At 43.2% G+C, this 14,230-nt stretch overlaps 1 protein-coding gene across 2 annotated transcripts in view; it reads left to right on the forward strand.

Annotated features, from left to right (window-relative positions):
- Positions 1 to 9,206: 9,206 nt before the first annotated feature.
- The window catches only part of LOC109473562 (guanine nucleotide-binding protein G(o) subunit alpha-like), a 39,965-nt gene continuing 34,941 nt past the window's right edge, over positions 9,207 to 14,230 (forward strand). The window contains exons 1-3 of one of the 2 annotated variants that reach the window (XM_019773457.1): positions 9,207 to 9,238; positions 10,588 to 10,630; positions 10,877 to 11,018. In XM_019773457.1, the coding sequence (XP_019629016.1) occupies positions 10,626 to 10,630; positions 10,877 to 11,018 (147 nt within the window). In that variant the 5' untranslated portion in view covers positions 9,207 to 9,238; positions 10,588 to 10,625. Of the gene's footprint in view, positions 9,239 to 9,828; positions 10,330 to 10,587; positions 10,631 to 10,876; positions 11,019 to 14,230 lie in introns of those variants that run through there. The other variant, XM_019773456.1, reaches the window with a different exon arrangement.

The following is a 14,230-nucleotide window of genomic DNA, read 5'->3' on the forward strand; positions in this document are numbered from 1 at the left end:
GGGGGGGCTAAGGTAGCAGCGCTAGCTACAGTGCCAGATTGTCGAAGTGGTGCACCGCTTTTTATTTAATAGTATCACTGAACATGTAGTCATCGAAACGGTTGCACAGGCCTTATTCCCACCTTTGTAAATCCAAGGACACGTCGAAATTGAAGTTTCCATTCTGTAGCAGCTACAGTACCAGATTGTCGAAGTGGTGCACCGCTTTTAGTATCTATGAACACGTAGTTATCGTAACCGTCGCACAGGCCTTATTCCCACCTTTTCAAATCCAATCACACGTCGAAATTGAAGTTCCCTATCCGTACTTCTGATACTGTAGATGCTAAGGTAGCATTTACTGTACCAGATTGTCGAAGTGGTGCACCACTTTTAGTATCTCTGAACACCTAGTTATCGAAACAATCGCACAGGCATTATTCCCACCTTTTCAAATCCAAGGACTCGTCGAAATTGAAGTTTCCATTCCACAGCGGCTTCAGTACCAGATTATCGGAGTAGTGCACCGCTTTTAGTACCCCTGAACACGAAGTTATTGAAACAGTTGCACAGGCCTTATTCCCACCTTTGTACATCCAAGGACACGTCGAAATGGAAGTTTTCTATCCATGCTTCTGATGTAACAGATCGCCCTTTCAGACTTCCATGACGTGAGGGACTGAGAGACCGTCCCCTTGTAGTGCATTTTTCTATTCTCCAGTCGTTCCTATATCCCGCCATTTACCACGGCGCGGCACACAAATCCGGACAGTCTGATAGAGCAATCGTGGTTATGGGGCCGGGCGACCGGTTTACGACCCATAAAAAACACCCGTACGATCACAAGAAGGAATGGACAACACTCGTATACAGTAACGCGCGCGTACAGAAACACTATCATCACCAGGTATAATCAAGCTGGCTCGAGCGGCTGGAACACAAGTTTTACTACTTGTCCCTCTGCCAGGTCTTACTAAAGGTTATCACATAAATGTGTAGTAAAAGTCACACCGACAACCCCAGAAACTTCGCAAAACTACTAGTGTTGAATAGCGATAGCACTACCAGTTCCGTCCATCCGTAGACTCATGAACGAAATAAGATAAGGTCGGGTGTATTTTATTTATACTTTTTTACTACCTGTCCCTCTGCCAGGTTTTACTGAAGGTTATCACATAAATGTGTAGTAAAAGTCACACCGACACAACCCCAGAAACTTCGCAAAACTAATGCTGAGTAGCAATAGCACCACCAGTTCCGTCCATTCGTAGACGCATGAACAAAATAAGATACTTTTTTGTACAAAATGCACGATTAAAACGTAATTACACATGCTCAAGAACCCTGTGTAAGTTGTAAATTGTAACAATAGGCGTACTTCAACGTCAAGTTGCGAAGACATTTGATGAATAATATAATCTGTTGATTAATCACTTGATTGAGATAATGGTAACCCACATCGTCAAGACCTAACATGAAAATCCACGCATTCTTTACTGTGTAGAGATTGTGCGCAGCACGTTGCGCCTCTGTGGTAAGATTTCCTTTTCAAGAAAGACTTCAAGACTTACCTCAATGGAACAAAAAGTAAACCAACCAATCTGTAATTCACGGTACTGTTATGTTCAATGTTTTCACTGCCACTTCTGTACCGTGAACTTATCATTACAGTTATCGCCATCATTACAGTTAACAAATGATTCCTGGACTTTCTTTTTCCTCCATCTGTCACAACCGTGAACATATAGTTCTGTGAACATGTCCATTTTTCTCAGACCGTGAACTTTTGCTACCGTGAACATCAAGTGAATTACAGTATCATTATTATATATATGGATTTATGTATCGGAGATGTAACAGCTGTTGACAGAGATAAAACCTCGGCAGGTACTGAAGTGATTCACCTTCCAGCGCGCAAGACGTTTCCTGCTGACTTCTGGATTGGCGCCAATGGTGCCTGCTGGTAGGAATGATGACATGACCAGATAACAATGATGAGTAACGACGAACCGATGATGTAGTAGTAGTTCGTCGATGGGAGTGGCAGTGATGCAGCTAGTGGTCATTTGGTCAATGGCCGTAACCATTGACAGTGATGGTGCAGCAATTGCTGTCTTCAACGGCCGTCGACATTGGCATTAGCGATGATTGTTTATCAATAGCTGTAACCGCTGACATGGTGTTACAATGATGGGTCCGTCAGGAGTCGTAAGCATTGGCGGTTGGATCAGCGGGCTATGGATGGATCAACGGCTGGAGCCATTTGCGTTGTTGATGGGAATAACTGTACTCGTACCTATTGATGTGTCAACTGTGCTGTGTTCCTTAAGCGACGGTCACAACCCGCCGTACGTGCTTCTGCGTGCTGTCTACGTGCAAAAACGTGGGCAAACGTAGGGCATCCGTGCGTGGTGAGTGCCGCCTCCGTGCGGAATCCTACGGATTTGGGAGCACGCAGAGACGCCGTAGAACTTTAAGTGCATGTAAAACTTTTTCTACGTGCGGTCTGCGGATTCACCACCCGTGCGTGCGAGTACGAGTGACGCGCGTGCCCCGTACGTGCCGTGCGGAAGAAGCACGTGTGAGTACGGCCTCCTTACGGTAAAGTTGCAATCGCACAGACATCGTACGTTGTTAGCACGTACAACTCACTTACCACTTGCGCAACGAACGATGCACGCAAACACTCACGGCCAGACTTGGCGTGCAGACCACACTCTTACACTTTGCGCAACCGTGCGAGTGACGTGCGAGTGACGTGCGTCGACGCCACTCCTTCCCCACGTTTGCAGAAAAAACGTAGCAGACGTAGCCTCCCAAAAAACGTACGGACAAAAAGCACGTACGGCGGGTTGTGACCGTCGCTTTACTGATACGAGGATCCACATCACATTTACAAAACCGTTATGTCTTTGATGTAGTTTAAAACTTTATTCAATTGTACAGCTAGGGAAATGGGTGGGGAAATGGTTACAGACTGGCCAATTTGATACTGTCTTACCCCCATCAAAAGATCTGCTTGGAGATTACTCACTTTATACTCATTTTTCTTTTACCGACTTTGTAATTATGTACGTATTTTGTCATTGTGTTTTCCTCTCGTTTTATGTTTTTGACTAAAAGGCGTCACATAAGCGATCTGTGCTTTTTGCGTTATACTCAATAAATATATATAAACGAATGAAAAAAACTGTGCTGTGTGGTGGTGGTCCTTTAACGATTAAAGTCATTGCTGGCTGCGGCATACGCCGATGGCTGTATCCACTTGTAGTTGAGCAGGTGGCTCTTTCTGCTTTTGACGTACGGTTGCGGCAACAGTTGAAGCCATTGCCATCTTACTACGTACTAGCATGTCTCAGTTCAGGACCGTAAACCACGCCGGAAGGTCTTCACTTCGAAGGCCCGATCAGCTCGTTTGACGTCAGCGGTTACATACATCATTGCACGTGATCACCGAACCGTAGCCACAGCATCTGTCCCCCATAGCTAAGGTCCGTCTATTGCCGCACATCTGTACGTGGCCGAGATTTTACAACGAACTCTCGGTGCGACAGGTTGGTACGGGGTTAGTCACTATCAAACCCGACTGTAGATTGAATGTAGTAAAATGCTGGCATTTCGTTTATAATATAAAATCACCTAGATAGACTATAATAGTTGTATATTGTCTGTGAGAGAAGCCCCAGATTTTGCTTGACTCGTTGTTTGAGGATCCAGAATTGCTGTGAAGACTAATTTAGATCGTGTGATCGACCCAAGAGAACAAATTGGTCTATTTCAATCTCTGGGCAGATCACGGAAATTGGATGCACTAATCTTGTACCGATAAAAAAAGCTTCTCCTGCCTCACCACACTTAATCAGTCAGAACACAACGTCATCAGTCAGAACACAACGTCATCAGTCAGAACACAACGTCATCAGTCAGAACGTACAAGTCATCAGTCAGAGCGTACGCGTCATCAATCAGAACGTACACGTCATCAGTCAATACGTACATGTCATCAGTCAGAGCTTACGCGTCATCAGTCAGAGCGTACGCGTCATCAGTCAGAACGTACATATCATCAGTCAGAACGTACATGTCATCAGTCAGAAAACGTCAAGATCTTTATGAGCATAGACGACAATGTATAACATTTAGTAATTGATACACTAGAGAAACAATCTAAACAACTAGAAAGGCCAATATTTGCTTTGGAGCAAATACAGCGATGGGTTCACCACATTTTACGACATGGCAGGGAAAGAATGAGAAACACAAGGGAAAACAATGATTTACATTGATATAACTATAATATGAAGTAAAATACAACTAAAACAACAGTTGGATAGCTATTCCCTACTTTATTGGTTAGGATTTTTAATTGCATAATGCAAACTGTTGATTTTCAAAATAAAAAAAAACGTCCATGCCCCGCATTCCAATGCTGGAGCAGGAAAGCTTGAAATCCCTACCAAAACACTTGAATACAGACATACTGTCAGTATGGAAATGCTCTGTGCAGGTGTTAATCAAGTTAAATCCCAACAGCCAATCAGCAAGAAATGCTCTGTGCAGGTGGAAATGCTCTGTGCAGTCTGTTAATCAAGTTAAATCCCAACAGCCAATCAGCAAGAAGAATAGAGGAAAGCTGCATGCCTATTGGTTGATGCCCTGCATTCCATTGTGATGACTCATGCCCAAACGTGGTAAACAAGGCACACTAACACAGTAATACATTTGCTATAACACAGCAAAAAACTCAAATAAAACCATTCTAAAAGCCTGTATCACAATAATTTAAAAAACGCCTAGGAGTATTTGCCCACTGTACCTCCATACCAAATTTCAGGACCTCGGGCCCTAAAATGAAGAAGCTGAATCCATTTAAAAAATGGCAGGAGAAGAAGGAGAAGGAGGAGAAGGAGGAGAAGAAACATCAGAAAAAGCAATATGGGTTCACCACCACTTCGTGGTGTGGTGAACCCATAAATATGCAGATATGATACGGATATCAACTCAAAAATGGTAAGGCAAGCGTTATAACAGCAAGCAACGATCAATTCAAATTAGTGTAGCGAATTTGTATCCTCGATATATGAACACTAATGTTTCCATAACAGGGGTGCAGTCAAATAAAGTTCAACGATAAGTACTTTATCTGATTTGCAATCTACTGCAATCTGCAGTCAAATAAAGTTCAATGATAAGTATCTGATTTGCAATCTACAATTCACCGAGGTACATAGCACTAAAGCAGGGACACGTGGTGCACGAAAAACACGCTAATGCAATTAATCTAGAATACTGTCAAGTACATGAAACATACGAGCGATCGCCATGACGTCACGGCCAGGAACTGGGAGGCAAAAAGCGGGTAACGGCTGGCTGATTTGCCTACCAATAATTTGCATATGTCTTCAAATAATTTGCATGTATATGATGTAAACAAGACAGCGCTCGCTGGGTATATGAGTGACAGAAGGCGGCCATGGAACCCTCCCACGCTCACTCCGTAAGAAGATGCCGGTAAAGTGGGACTAGTGGCAGTGACAGGGGCCACATTGAGGGCCCGTCCTCTCGGCATCGACGTGAGTAAAGATAGATGAAATAATTACTGTCAGAACACTTCTGGGTCAGCGCAAGTTGTAATAACGCAAATATGATTAGGGCATGGACGGGTGAGAGGCCGGGGTGAGAGAGGAATATTGAGTAGTTTGGTCGTGGTGTTGTATATCATTTTGAAGCTTTGGTGGCCTTTTAGTCTTCTTTTACCAGCTATGTGGCCGCTGGATAAATATATAAATATATAGGGAACAATGAGATGCAAGAATGAGACGCAAGTGTGATGCAATTTTACATGGCGGCGACACTGAGAGCGTTTACCATCACACGTTAGGCCACGACAATTCAATTAATTAGTTCTCGGAGTAAACTCCAAAATGCCTGGCTCTGTATTTGTTTTTCGTCCTGTCGGTCTGTCATATTTTTCTTGAAAAAAGTCCGAGAACCAAGAATCAAATCAGCGATCACTTTACCAATTGAGTTATTGAACCGGTACACAGTACAGGGATAATGGGCAGATTTCGGTGGCTACAGATCAGCAAAAACATTCAAGGGATTCAGGGTGTAAAGAATCGTACCTGTCACCTACCTGAATTATATATTCGCGGAACTAAGGATGGATAGATTGTTTTGGAAACTTAGTGAATAATGACCATGCCACCTTATACCTGCAGTCCTCTTTTATCAACAAAACCGCTGTTTATATTTCTTTTACTGTTGAAGGCATCTGAAAGCAGCCGAAACGTTGGGGAGAAAATTGACTGTATGTTGAGGAGCTTCACCCTCCCTCTCCTGCTCCTATTATAAAATCGGCGATCCGAGAGGCTACATTCCCAACTGGGATGACCTCCAAATGACCTCTAAGTTGTCTACTTAACTCGGCATAACAGGGAAAATCTCTTTGAGCACTGCCAGTTCTTCTTAAACTGTGACCTTTAAACTTGAACTTAAGCAAAGGTCGCCCATGTTGGGATTAGTAAGTTCTTTCTGAAACTGCCCTTATAGATGGTGCCAAAATGAAGCTAAAATGAAACTTAACTGTGGATTTTACCCGATCAATACATTCTGTTCTATGAAATAAAAAAGCCGAGTCCCGGTACTGTAGTTTAGAAACACAAGGGTGTCAAAATCTGATAATTTCAGTGTAGTTCACTACTCATATAGCTAACCCCATGATCATCCAAATCCGGACTCAAAACTACACCAGCTATACCCGTACCCACCACAAACTTGAAACAGACGTAGACGGAAGCTAGCCTCCATAGCATGCCAAAAACTGGGGGGTTTTGGGGTCTTCAGGGTCTTTGGGAGCTTTCATGTGCTATTTTCTGGTTGCATATAGACAACATAGCCGGCCTGGTTGAATGGAACTGGGCTTATCAGAAAACAGCCGAAGACCACCAAACCCCCAGTTCTATAGCTTGCTACGGAGGCTAGACGGAAGCATCCACAATCTCCACCGCCGAGGTAATTACTAGTACTAGTTAGAAGATGAAAACCAACTCCTGCTGTTTTGGGGTTCCACTGACGATAGCGTCAACAAAGGCCGGTGGTTACATAACCCCCTTGGTGCGATAAATCGCCCTTAATGACACACTGAGCCGACCGTTTCCTCTGTGAAGCCCATCTTCAAAGACCACGGAAAGCGTAGATCAAAGAGCTGACTCCTGTCCCAGTGGAAACACGGCGCGTTCTTGAGGCGCAATTCTTCCCCAAAAACCTGTCTGCGTCTTAACCCTGACTGACCCCCAACCCCTACAACAAACGTCTTGGTGTTTTCAAACGACCTTAAATCAAAGACTTACCTACCAGAGACTCGCATCAGAACTGAGACGCTGTAAGCGCAAAACCAAGAATAAGTACATGGTTTAGAAATAAGATGAAGTACTTTAGTGGTCTTGTAAGACCGACGAAATGCCTACCTACCAGTGACAGAGGGACACACACATCGGCTGATATTGACTCGTTAGCGGTGAAGTGGACGGAGATATTGTGATGTTTGGGACTAATTTTAAGTAAAACATCTCTAAGAATCGCAGAACAATTGCTTATGCCCGTCAATCTCTCTAGTTCCACGACAAGGGTTTGACTTTTTGGAAGGAAATTCTGAAACTCTGAAACAAAATAAGGACCACAACGAATAGAGATAAACATTCTAAAATGAATCTTTATGACAAGAAAAGAAAGAAAATAGAAAACAAAAACATAATCGAGAAATAAAGGAAACCAAGAAATATTGACATCGACAGTACAATGAAAGAAATACAGGGAAAAGAAGAAGAAAAATAAAGAAATACAGGAAAAGGAAGAAGAAAAGTACATTATATATTAGAGAAAACGACCTTGCCCTTTGGAAGAAAAGTACATTATATATTAGAGAAAACGACCTTGCCCTTTGGGCATATAAACGCATTCTATGCAGCTGATTGTATAAAGAATCCAACAGTGAAATGGTGACCCTACAGAGAAAGAAATGATTGCACTCCATGTAGTTACCTCTAGACTATAGAGGCGATTAGTACACACCCTAGGCCTATTCCCCGTACACTACAGGAGCTGATAGATACCCGGGCGACGGCATATCAAGTATGACACGTGCTGATGTGATGAATGCCGCTTGATTTCGCTGTTTACAGACGGTACCGAGCTTTTGTTACCGCTGATAAATTGACTGGAAACACGTGGATAGCCGAGGTGAATCGTGGTCGCCATGCCGACATCTTCTCTACATAAACACATGTCATTGGACACGTTTTATCCCGAATCTTTTTTCGTTGCTACGTAAGCAAGGCAATGTTGATTTGATTATATGGATGACATCCTTTGGCGAACCCCAAAACTGATGCGAGCGTGCGAATAATAATAAAGTTTGGCAAAAAAAGTTTCCTTCATTATGAAATCTACGTGGTCATAAAGAATAATGACTAAACACACAGAGTATGGTATGGGGAATAATACTAGACTCTTCGTCTTCATTTGTTCACATTTTCTTCTTTTCCTGAATTGATTTCTGCATTCTATAACATTAGTATCGTTTTCCAATAATTCATTTTGCAACATTCTACATATATTCGCTCATTTTTTACGATTTACAGTATGGTCGAAAACTTGTCTTTTATGGAAACGGACGAAAATTCATGCGCGCGTGGATGTCATCCATATAATCAGATCAACATGGCCTAATGCGACTTAGTAAAAATCTCCCACCCCAACATCTGTTTGGATATAGTACTCAAGCTTAATCCCCCATTACACGCCTTATCCGGACAGATTATGCCGAGAGCTTAGGTAATCCGATACCCAGCCACCATGTATAACACAGACGACGGGCAAACCAGCCGCGCATGCGCACGTACGTTGTTTGGCCTGCAATCTCGTTTTGGACACATAAAAAAATACACGGGAAAAATCCCTTGTAGAAACTTGAATCATAATTCGGTTTCCAACAGAAAATTCAGATGATATTTTTGCCCCCCTTTCGATGAATTTATGATTTTTACCTGAAGCCTTTATGAGGCATTGTCTGATAAATGTAGCGATAAACGTCTGGATATTGCTTGTAAACGATCCCCTGACGCTGCCAACATGTATATAGTTGTATATCATTACCGTATGCATGGGCTTTGGCCCACAGCGATTCAATTTCTGGGTTCTTGTGTCCTTACAGGAAATAGATGGTGCGGGCGGGCGTGATAAAGACAAGAATGAAAAGGTAAGAATGATAAGGCAGAATATGACTACAGCAACCACAAAGTCAACGTGCACACATGAATTTTCAATTTATCTAAAAGTTGAAAATTCATGCTGCTGACGTTATGGCTGCCATGGCGGTATAAATATGCATTGATAAATACAAAAACTATAACATGTAGGAAGGCAATGAAAAATGGTATCCAAATCATTAACAGAGGCAATTCATTATTCAAAAACTATATGCGTGTTTTTGTTCGAAATAACAAATAAATAGAAATGAAGCGGAGAAATCTGAGAACCAAAAATAGAAGATAGTTTGGCCTTAGGAACAGCGGAAAATCCGTCAACAATCCATAATAACAGCATATGCGCTGGTCCGGGCGTGTCAGGCCGGCTATAATGGTCCCGTGTTGTTTATACTACCGACCGTGATGTTTACCGAACACGTTTGCCAATATGACTCCGGTCCGCCGCTTATCGCAATCAATCAGGCACACGCAAACTGAGCACCTGTGCTATACCGCTCACCAACAAACAAAAACAACAACCCCTTTCAAACGGTGTTTTATTACAAAAATACTTTTTTATCCTGAGGGTTTTCTCCTCCTCTTGCGCTGGATCTGCGTCCTCATCCCGAGATGGGTGCGCGCTCCTGATTGGCCAGGGAAGAAGCGACCCCCCGCGAACGATAAACGTAAGAGCCGAAGCCTGAGGGGATCCCACGTCATTTTTCTGACCGTTTTATTAGTATGCTGTACTGCGAGCTATGAGGATCGGGCGGGGGACCCGCGGAAAATCGGTGCCGGCGACCAGGACTAGCGGACTCCGCTGAGTGTGTGCGAGTGTGTGTGTGTAACGTGCCACGCCCGTGGATTTTGCCGAGTCGGGATTCTAGGTTTGGATACCTTTTATTCCGGTGCACGAGACGGGTGTGCGACGGCAGCGGGGCTTTGTGCAGGTGCGGCGGCGAGGAGAGGAAAAGGGCTGCCGCCATGGGGTGTACGATGAGCGCAGAGGAAAGGGCCGCCATTGAAAAAACCAAGCAAATCGACAAGAATCTAAAAGAGGACGGTTTGGTGGCTGCCAAGGATATCAAGCTTCTCCTGCTAGGTAAGGAGCGGGTTTATTCTCGGGCGGTAGGGTGGTTTCTGTAGGGAGGGACCGGAATGAACGCTCGGCAGCCAGCCGGTGTAATGGAGGGGCGCATATGTGCCCGGCATGGGATCCTCTATAACAGCCAGCCAAGCACTCGGACGTGCATCTATTATGAATGAATAAATACATGCATCGGTCGATCGTTTATCGTTCCACAAAAAACAAAATCGCCTTTCAGCCTTTTGTTCCCTTTCCCCCTCTCTCTCCCTCCAGGTGCGGGCGAGTCGGGAAAAAGCACCATCGTCAAACAGATGAAGTGAGTACTTTGCCTCAATACGACACACCTTTCTGTTTGTGTGCGAGCTAATACTAGGAATAAATCACCGCAGGCTCGTTTATTGCTACGTTTTTCCACCACCCTTTCCCCTTGTGTCACGCCCTGCTCTTAAGAACCGTGCACCGGACTGAGGATAGCCCTGCGTTTCATTAGCCGCCGATTCGATGCCCCGCCGGAAATTCCGAATCGTTCCTTTAATCATTATTATTCCATTTTCTCACGCAGGATTATCCACGAGGATGGGTTCACCACGGATGACATGCAGCAGTTCAAGCCGGTGGTTTACAGCAACACCATTCAGTCCCTCACGTCCATTTTACGCGCCATGGAGGTCCTGAAAGTGGAATATGGCGAGCCGGAAAGAGAGGTGGGTAACACCGTATGCACACAAATTGCGTTGATGTTGGATAGAGGTTACGACGTGCCTTGAACGATCATAAAATGCATTCTGCGCTTAGATTTTTTATCACCGGCAAAATGATGAACCGGCCCCAAAGCACGAGCGCGTTTGAAAGGCAAGGCCGACTGGGCCAATCAGGAACAAGGTCAAAGTTGAACTGAGGTGAAGTGCTCGCACCTGCGGCTGACAAACGTCCCGCCTCCCTCAGAAACTGGTCTGATAGGAGCCATTTTCAAGGTCAAAGGGCAGTTACAGTATCAAGTCACAGACGTTTGGCTGGGCGATGCCCGGATGTTGTTGTGTATATTGAAACGCCATCACCTAATAGCCGCCCTTTCCGGGTAGTTAGTCGGTAGTTTGTCGCGAGTCAATTTTCCCCCTGACAGATTCTTGTGTGAGTCAGCGGGTTACAGGTTCACCATCCATCAGCACACTAAACCTGCTCATTAGCATACGTCCCTAGCACGTCAGGGGACACATTATTCCGTGCTTAATCATCTTGCGAATGGCGGGAATATGAATGAATTTCCAAGCAGATGCATGCAGGATCCGGCTCAGTTTTAGGCGTGTGTTGGAGCGTATAGGAGAAGACGATGAGTAGAAAAAAAAGTGCACTCCGTAAATAATTTCATCTAGTTGGTAAACGAATGAGTAGCAAAGTTCTTTGATCACAACAATTTATTCTTTACGAGCCGACGTTTCGATGACCGTCTGTCATCTTCATCAGGGCAATTCTGACTGGTTTACTGTGCACTGACGCTAGATGTTACTGTGCATAGTGCACTGAAGGCGGTACATGGCACTGTGAACCAAATGCACTGTGAACCAAGTAACAGTGCACTTTGCTATTCAAAAAAGTGCACTGCTTGTACGACGTACTAAACATGCATAAAATTAAACACCGAAGCAAAGCCGGATCTGCACAGGGATCAAAAATGGTGCAAAACAAATACACGCGGAACAAAATCTATTTGCGTAGATAAGTGTTTGCATTATATACCCCTTCTAATGATTCTTCTGTATCGAGGTACTGACGTAAACAATGGCCGGTGATAGATAGTCAGTTGTTGCACCAACAGTCTGTGCAAGGCTGTAGCAACACCTGTAGTGGCAGTGGTAAATATGTCTCGGATCCGTATCCGCCACGTCTGTTGTGTTGTGTAAATATATAACATACACTGTTACATCGTGAAAGCAGGTTGTATTTCTCCGGGATGGGAGGTAAATAACTGTTCCTTTGAAGAAGAGATTTACTGTACAGTCTGTACAGCTCTGCCCCATTGGGCTAAGCACAGCTCACAACAGCGACATGCTTACAAACATACATACAAGATGATACTAGTACGCTAACAGTAAACTAGTGTATATGGTCATGGATTCGACAAGAATATTTTCGCTTCTTCGTGATGATATAAATGTAAAAAGATACATGTTTAGCTGATATTGCTTGATAAAAATGCACGAGAAATATAAATGTTAATGTACTACTTATATATATATATTATTCGTCATGAAAATTTTGCAAGCGTCGATCCATGTTGTTTGGATCTTTTCAACAGCTTGCTTTCACTGTATTATTTGTCGCTGTAGAAATGCCAGTTACTATGATGTACCCAAAAGTAGGTACTATGACAATGCCGCAAAAATGTTTGTAAAACAAAATAATATCCATAGTGATAACACGAATTGTGACGGTCATTATATACCCCAATCTCTAATATACAACCGCGTATCTGCCCTGTTCAGTGGTCTCCAGACAGATCTAGAGATGTTTACAATTAGCAAACATAAATCTACACACAGACTCTGAAACACGACAACAATCATACCAAAGGCCTGGTAGAGCCCACTCGACGGGCGAAAAAAACTTGCACCACCTTCAGACCCACCCCATCTGTATTAAAGAATACGAATGCCATTATCTTCAAGGAGAAGTCTGTCTCCTTCGTAAGTCTAGATTGACGGTAGACGTCAAATACAAAGGTTATAGCGACACGTCTTCTTACTGCAGCACTGCATTATAAGCTTAGCTTTTATTCGTCCTTTGTCGAACCAGACAATTATCACTTATTACTAACACTTTGCGCACTTGCTGGTGAACCTCGGAAATTATGGTAGTCAGAGAGGGAATGACAATGACTGCTACTGTAGAATCGCGTTTTGATAATATACTAGTACCTTTATTGTACAAAAATACCCCACTGGGTTAAGTACAAAGGAGTCTCTTCTACATACAAACAAAATAATATACATGTACATGAATAAGCTAGTACTAGCGCTATATATAATCTACGTAAATTCGAATTCTCTTCGTTTCTCTGTGATAGTGAAAATATAATAGCATACTTGTTTAAGGATTAGAGGTTTGTCTAAGTTCATTAGAAATGTGAACTTTGTATGTATTACTTAAGTATATAAAGTGGGGAAACATCGATGTTATCAATCTATAAAGTTCAATTCTTTTCACAGGCTAAATTCTACTACAAAATGGTGTTCATCTTCTATCTTATCTAAATTACGATATCGGCAAGTCCGTTGTTTGATGCTCGTTTCTGTGCCCGAGACCCTGTGTCCCCCAGGGGAGTCATTACTGTTGAATGCAACATAAAAAGGCAGATTTAACCTCTCGTACAGTCGTGTCAGGTTACACTAAATCACTGTCCCTGCCTGTAGCCGCCTGACAGTGAATAATGTCGACATTGCATGTCGCGCACTTGTACGCCAACATGTACAGACGGTGATAACAATGTCGCAACACAAACTTAGCGTTGTCAAATGACATTCGGTCAAACGGCCGTCACTAGAGACACTGTCAAAGAGTGATACTATTATTTTTTTATTCACATATATTTATTGAGTATTGGGCAAAAAGCACAAATTGCTTATGTAATACCTTTTACTCAAAAACATACGAGTGTAAAACACATTGACAAAATGCATGCATAATCACTGGGTGGATAAAACCAAGATACATGTAAATACAAACAAGACAAGTTGGTGATCTATCAATTACGAGAATCTACCCGTACAGTAAATGACGTTTTGAACTACATCGAAAACATTACAGTTTTGTAGGCGTGAGAGTGATGTGGACCCTCGAAGTAGTAAGGAACATAGTGAATTGCCATTGAGATGCTGTAGCTCTATTATGATATCCCTTTATTTGACATCCATTCCTT

This window comes from Branchiostoma belcheri, unplaced genomic scaffold, assembly GCF_001625305.1.
Source record: "Branchiostoma belcheri isolate BF01 breed outbred unplaced genomic scaffold, Haploidv18h27 scaffold3, whole genome shotgun sequence".
Taxonomy (NCBI): Eukaryota; Metazoa; Chordata; class Leptocardii; order Amphioxiformes; family Branchiostomatidae; genus Branchiostoma; species Branchiostoma belcheri.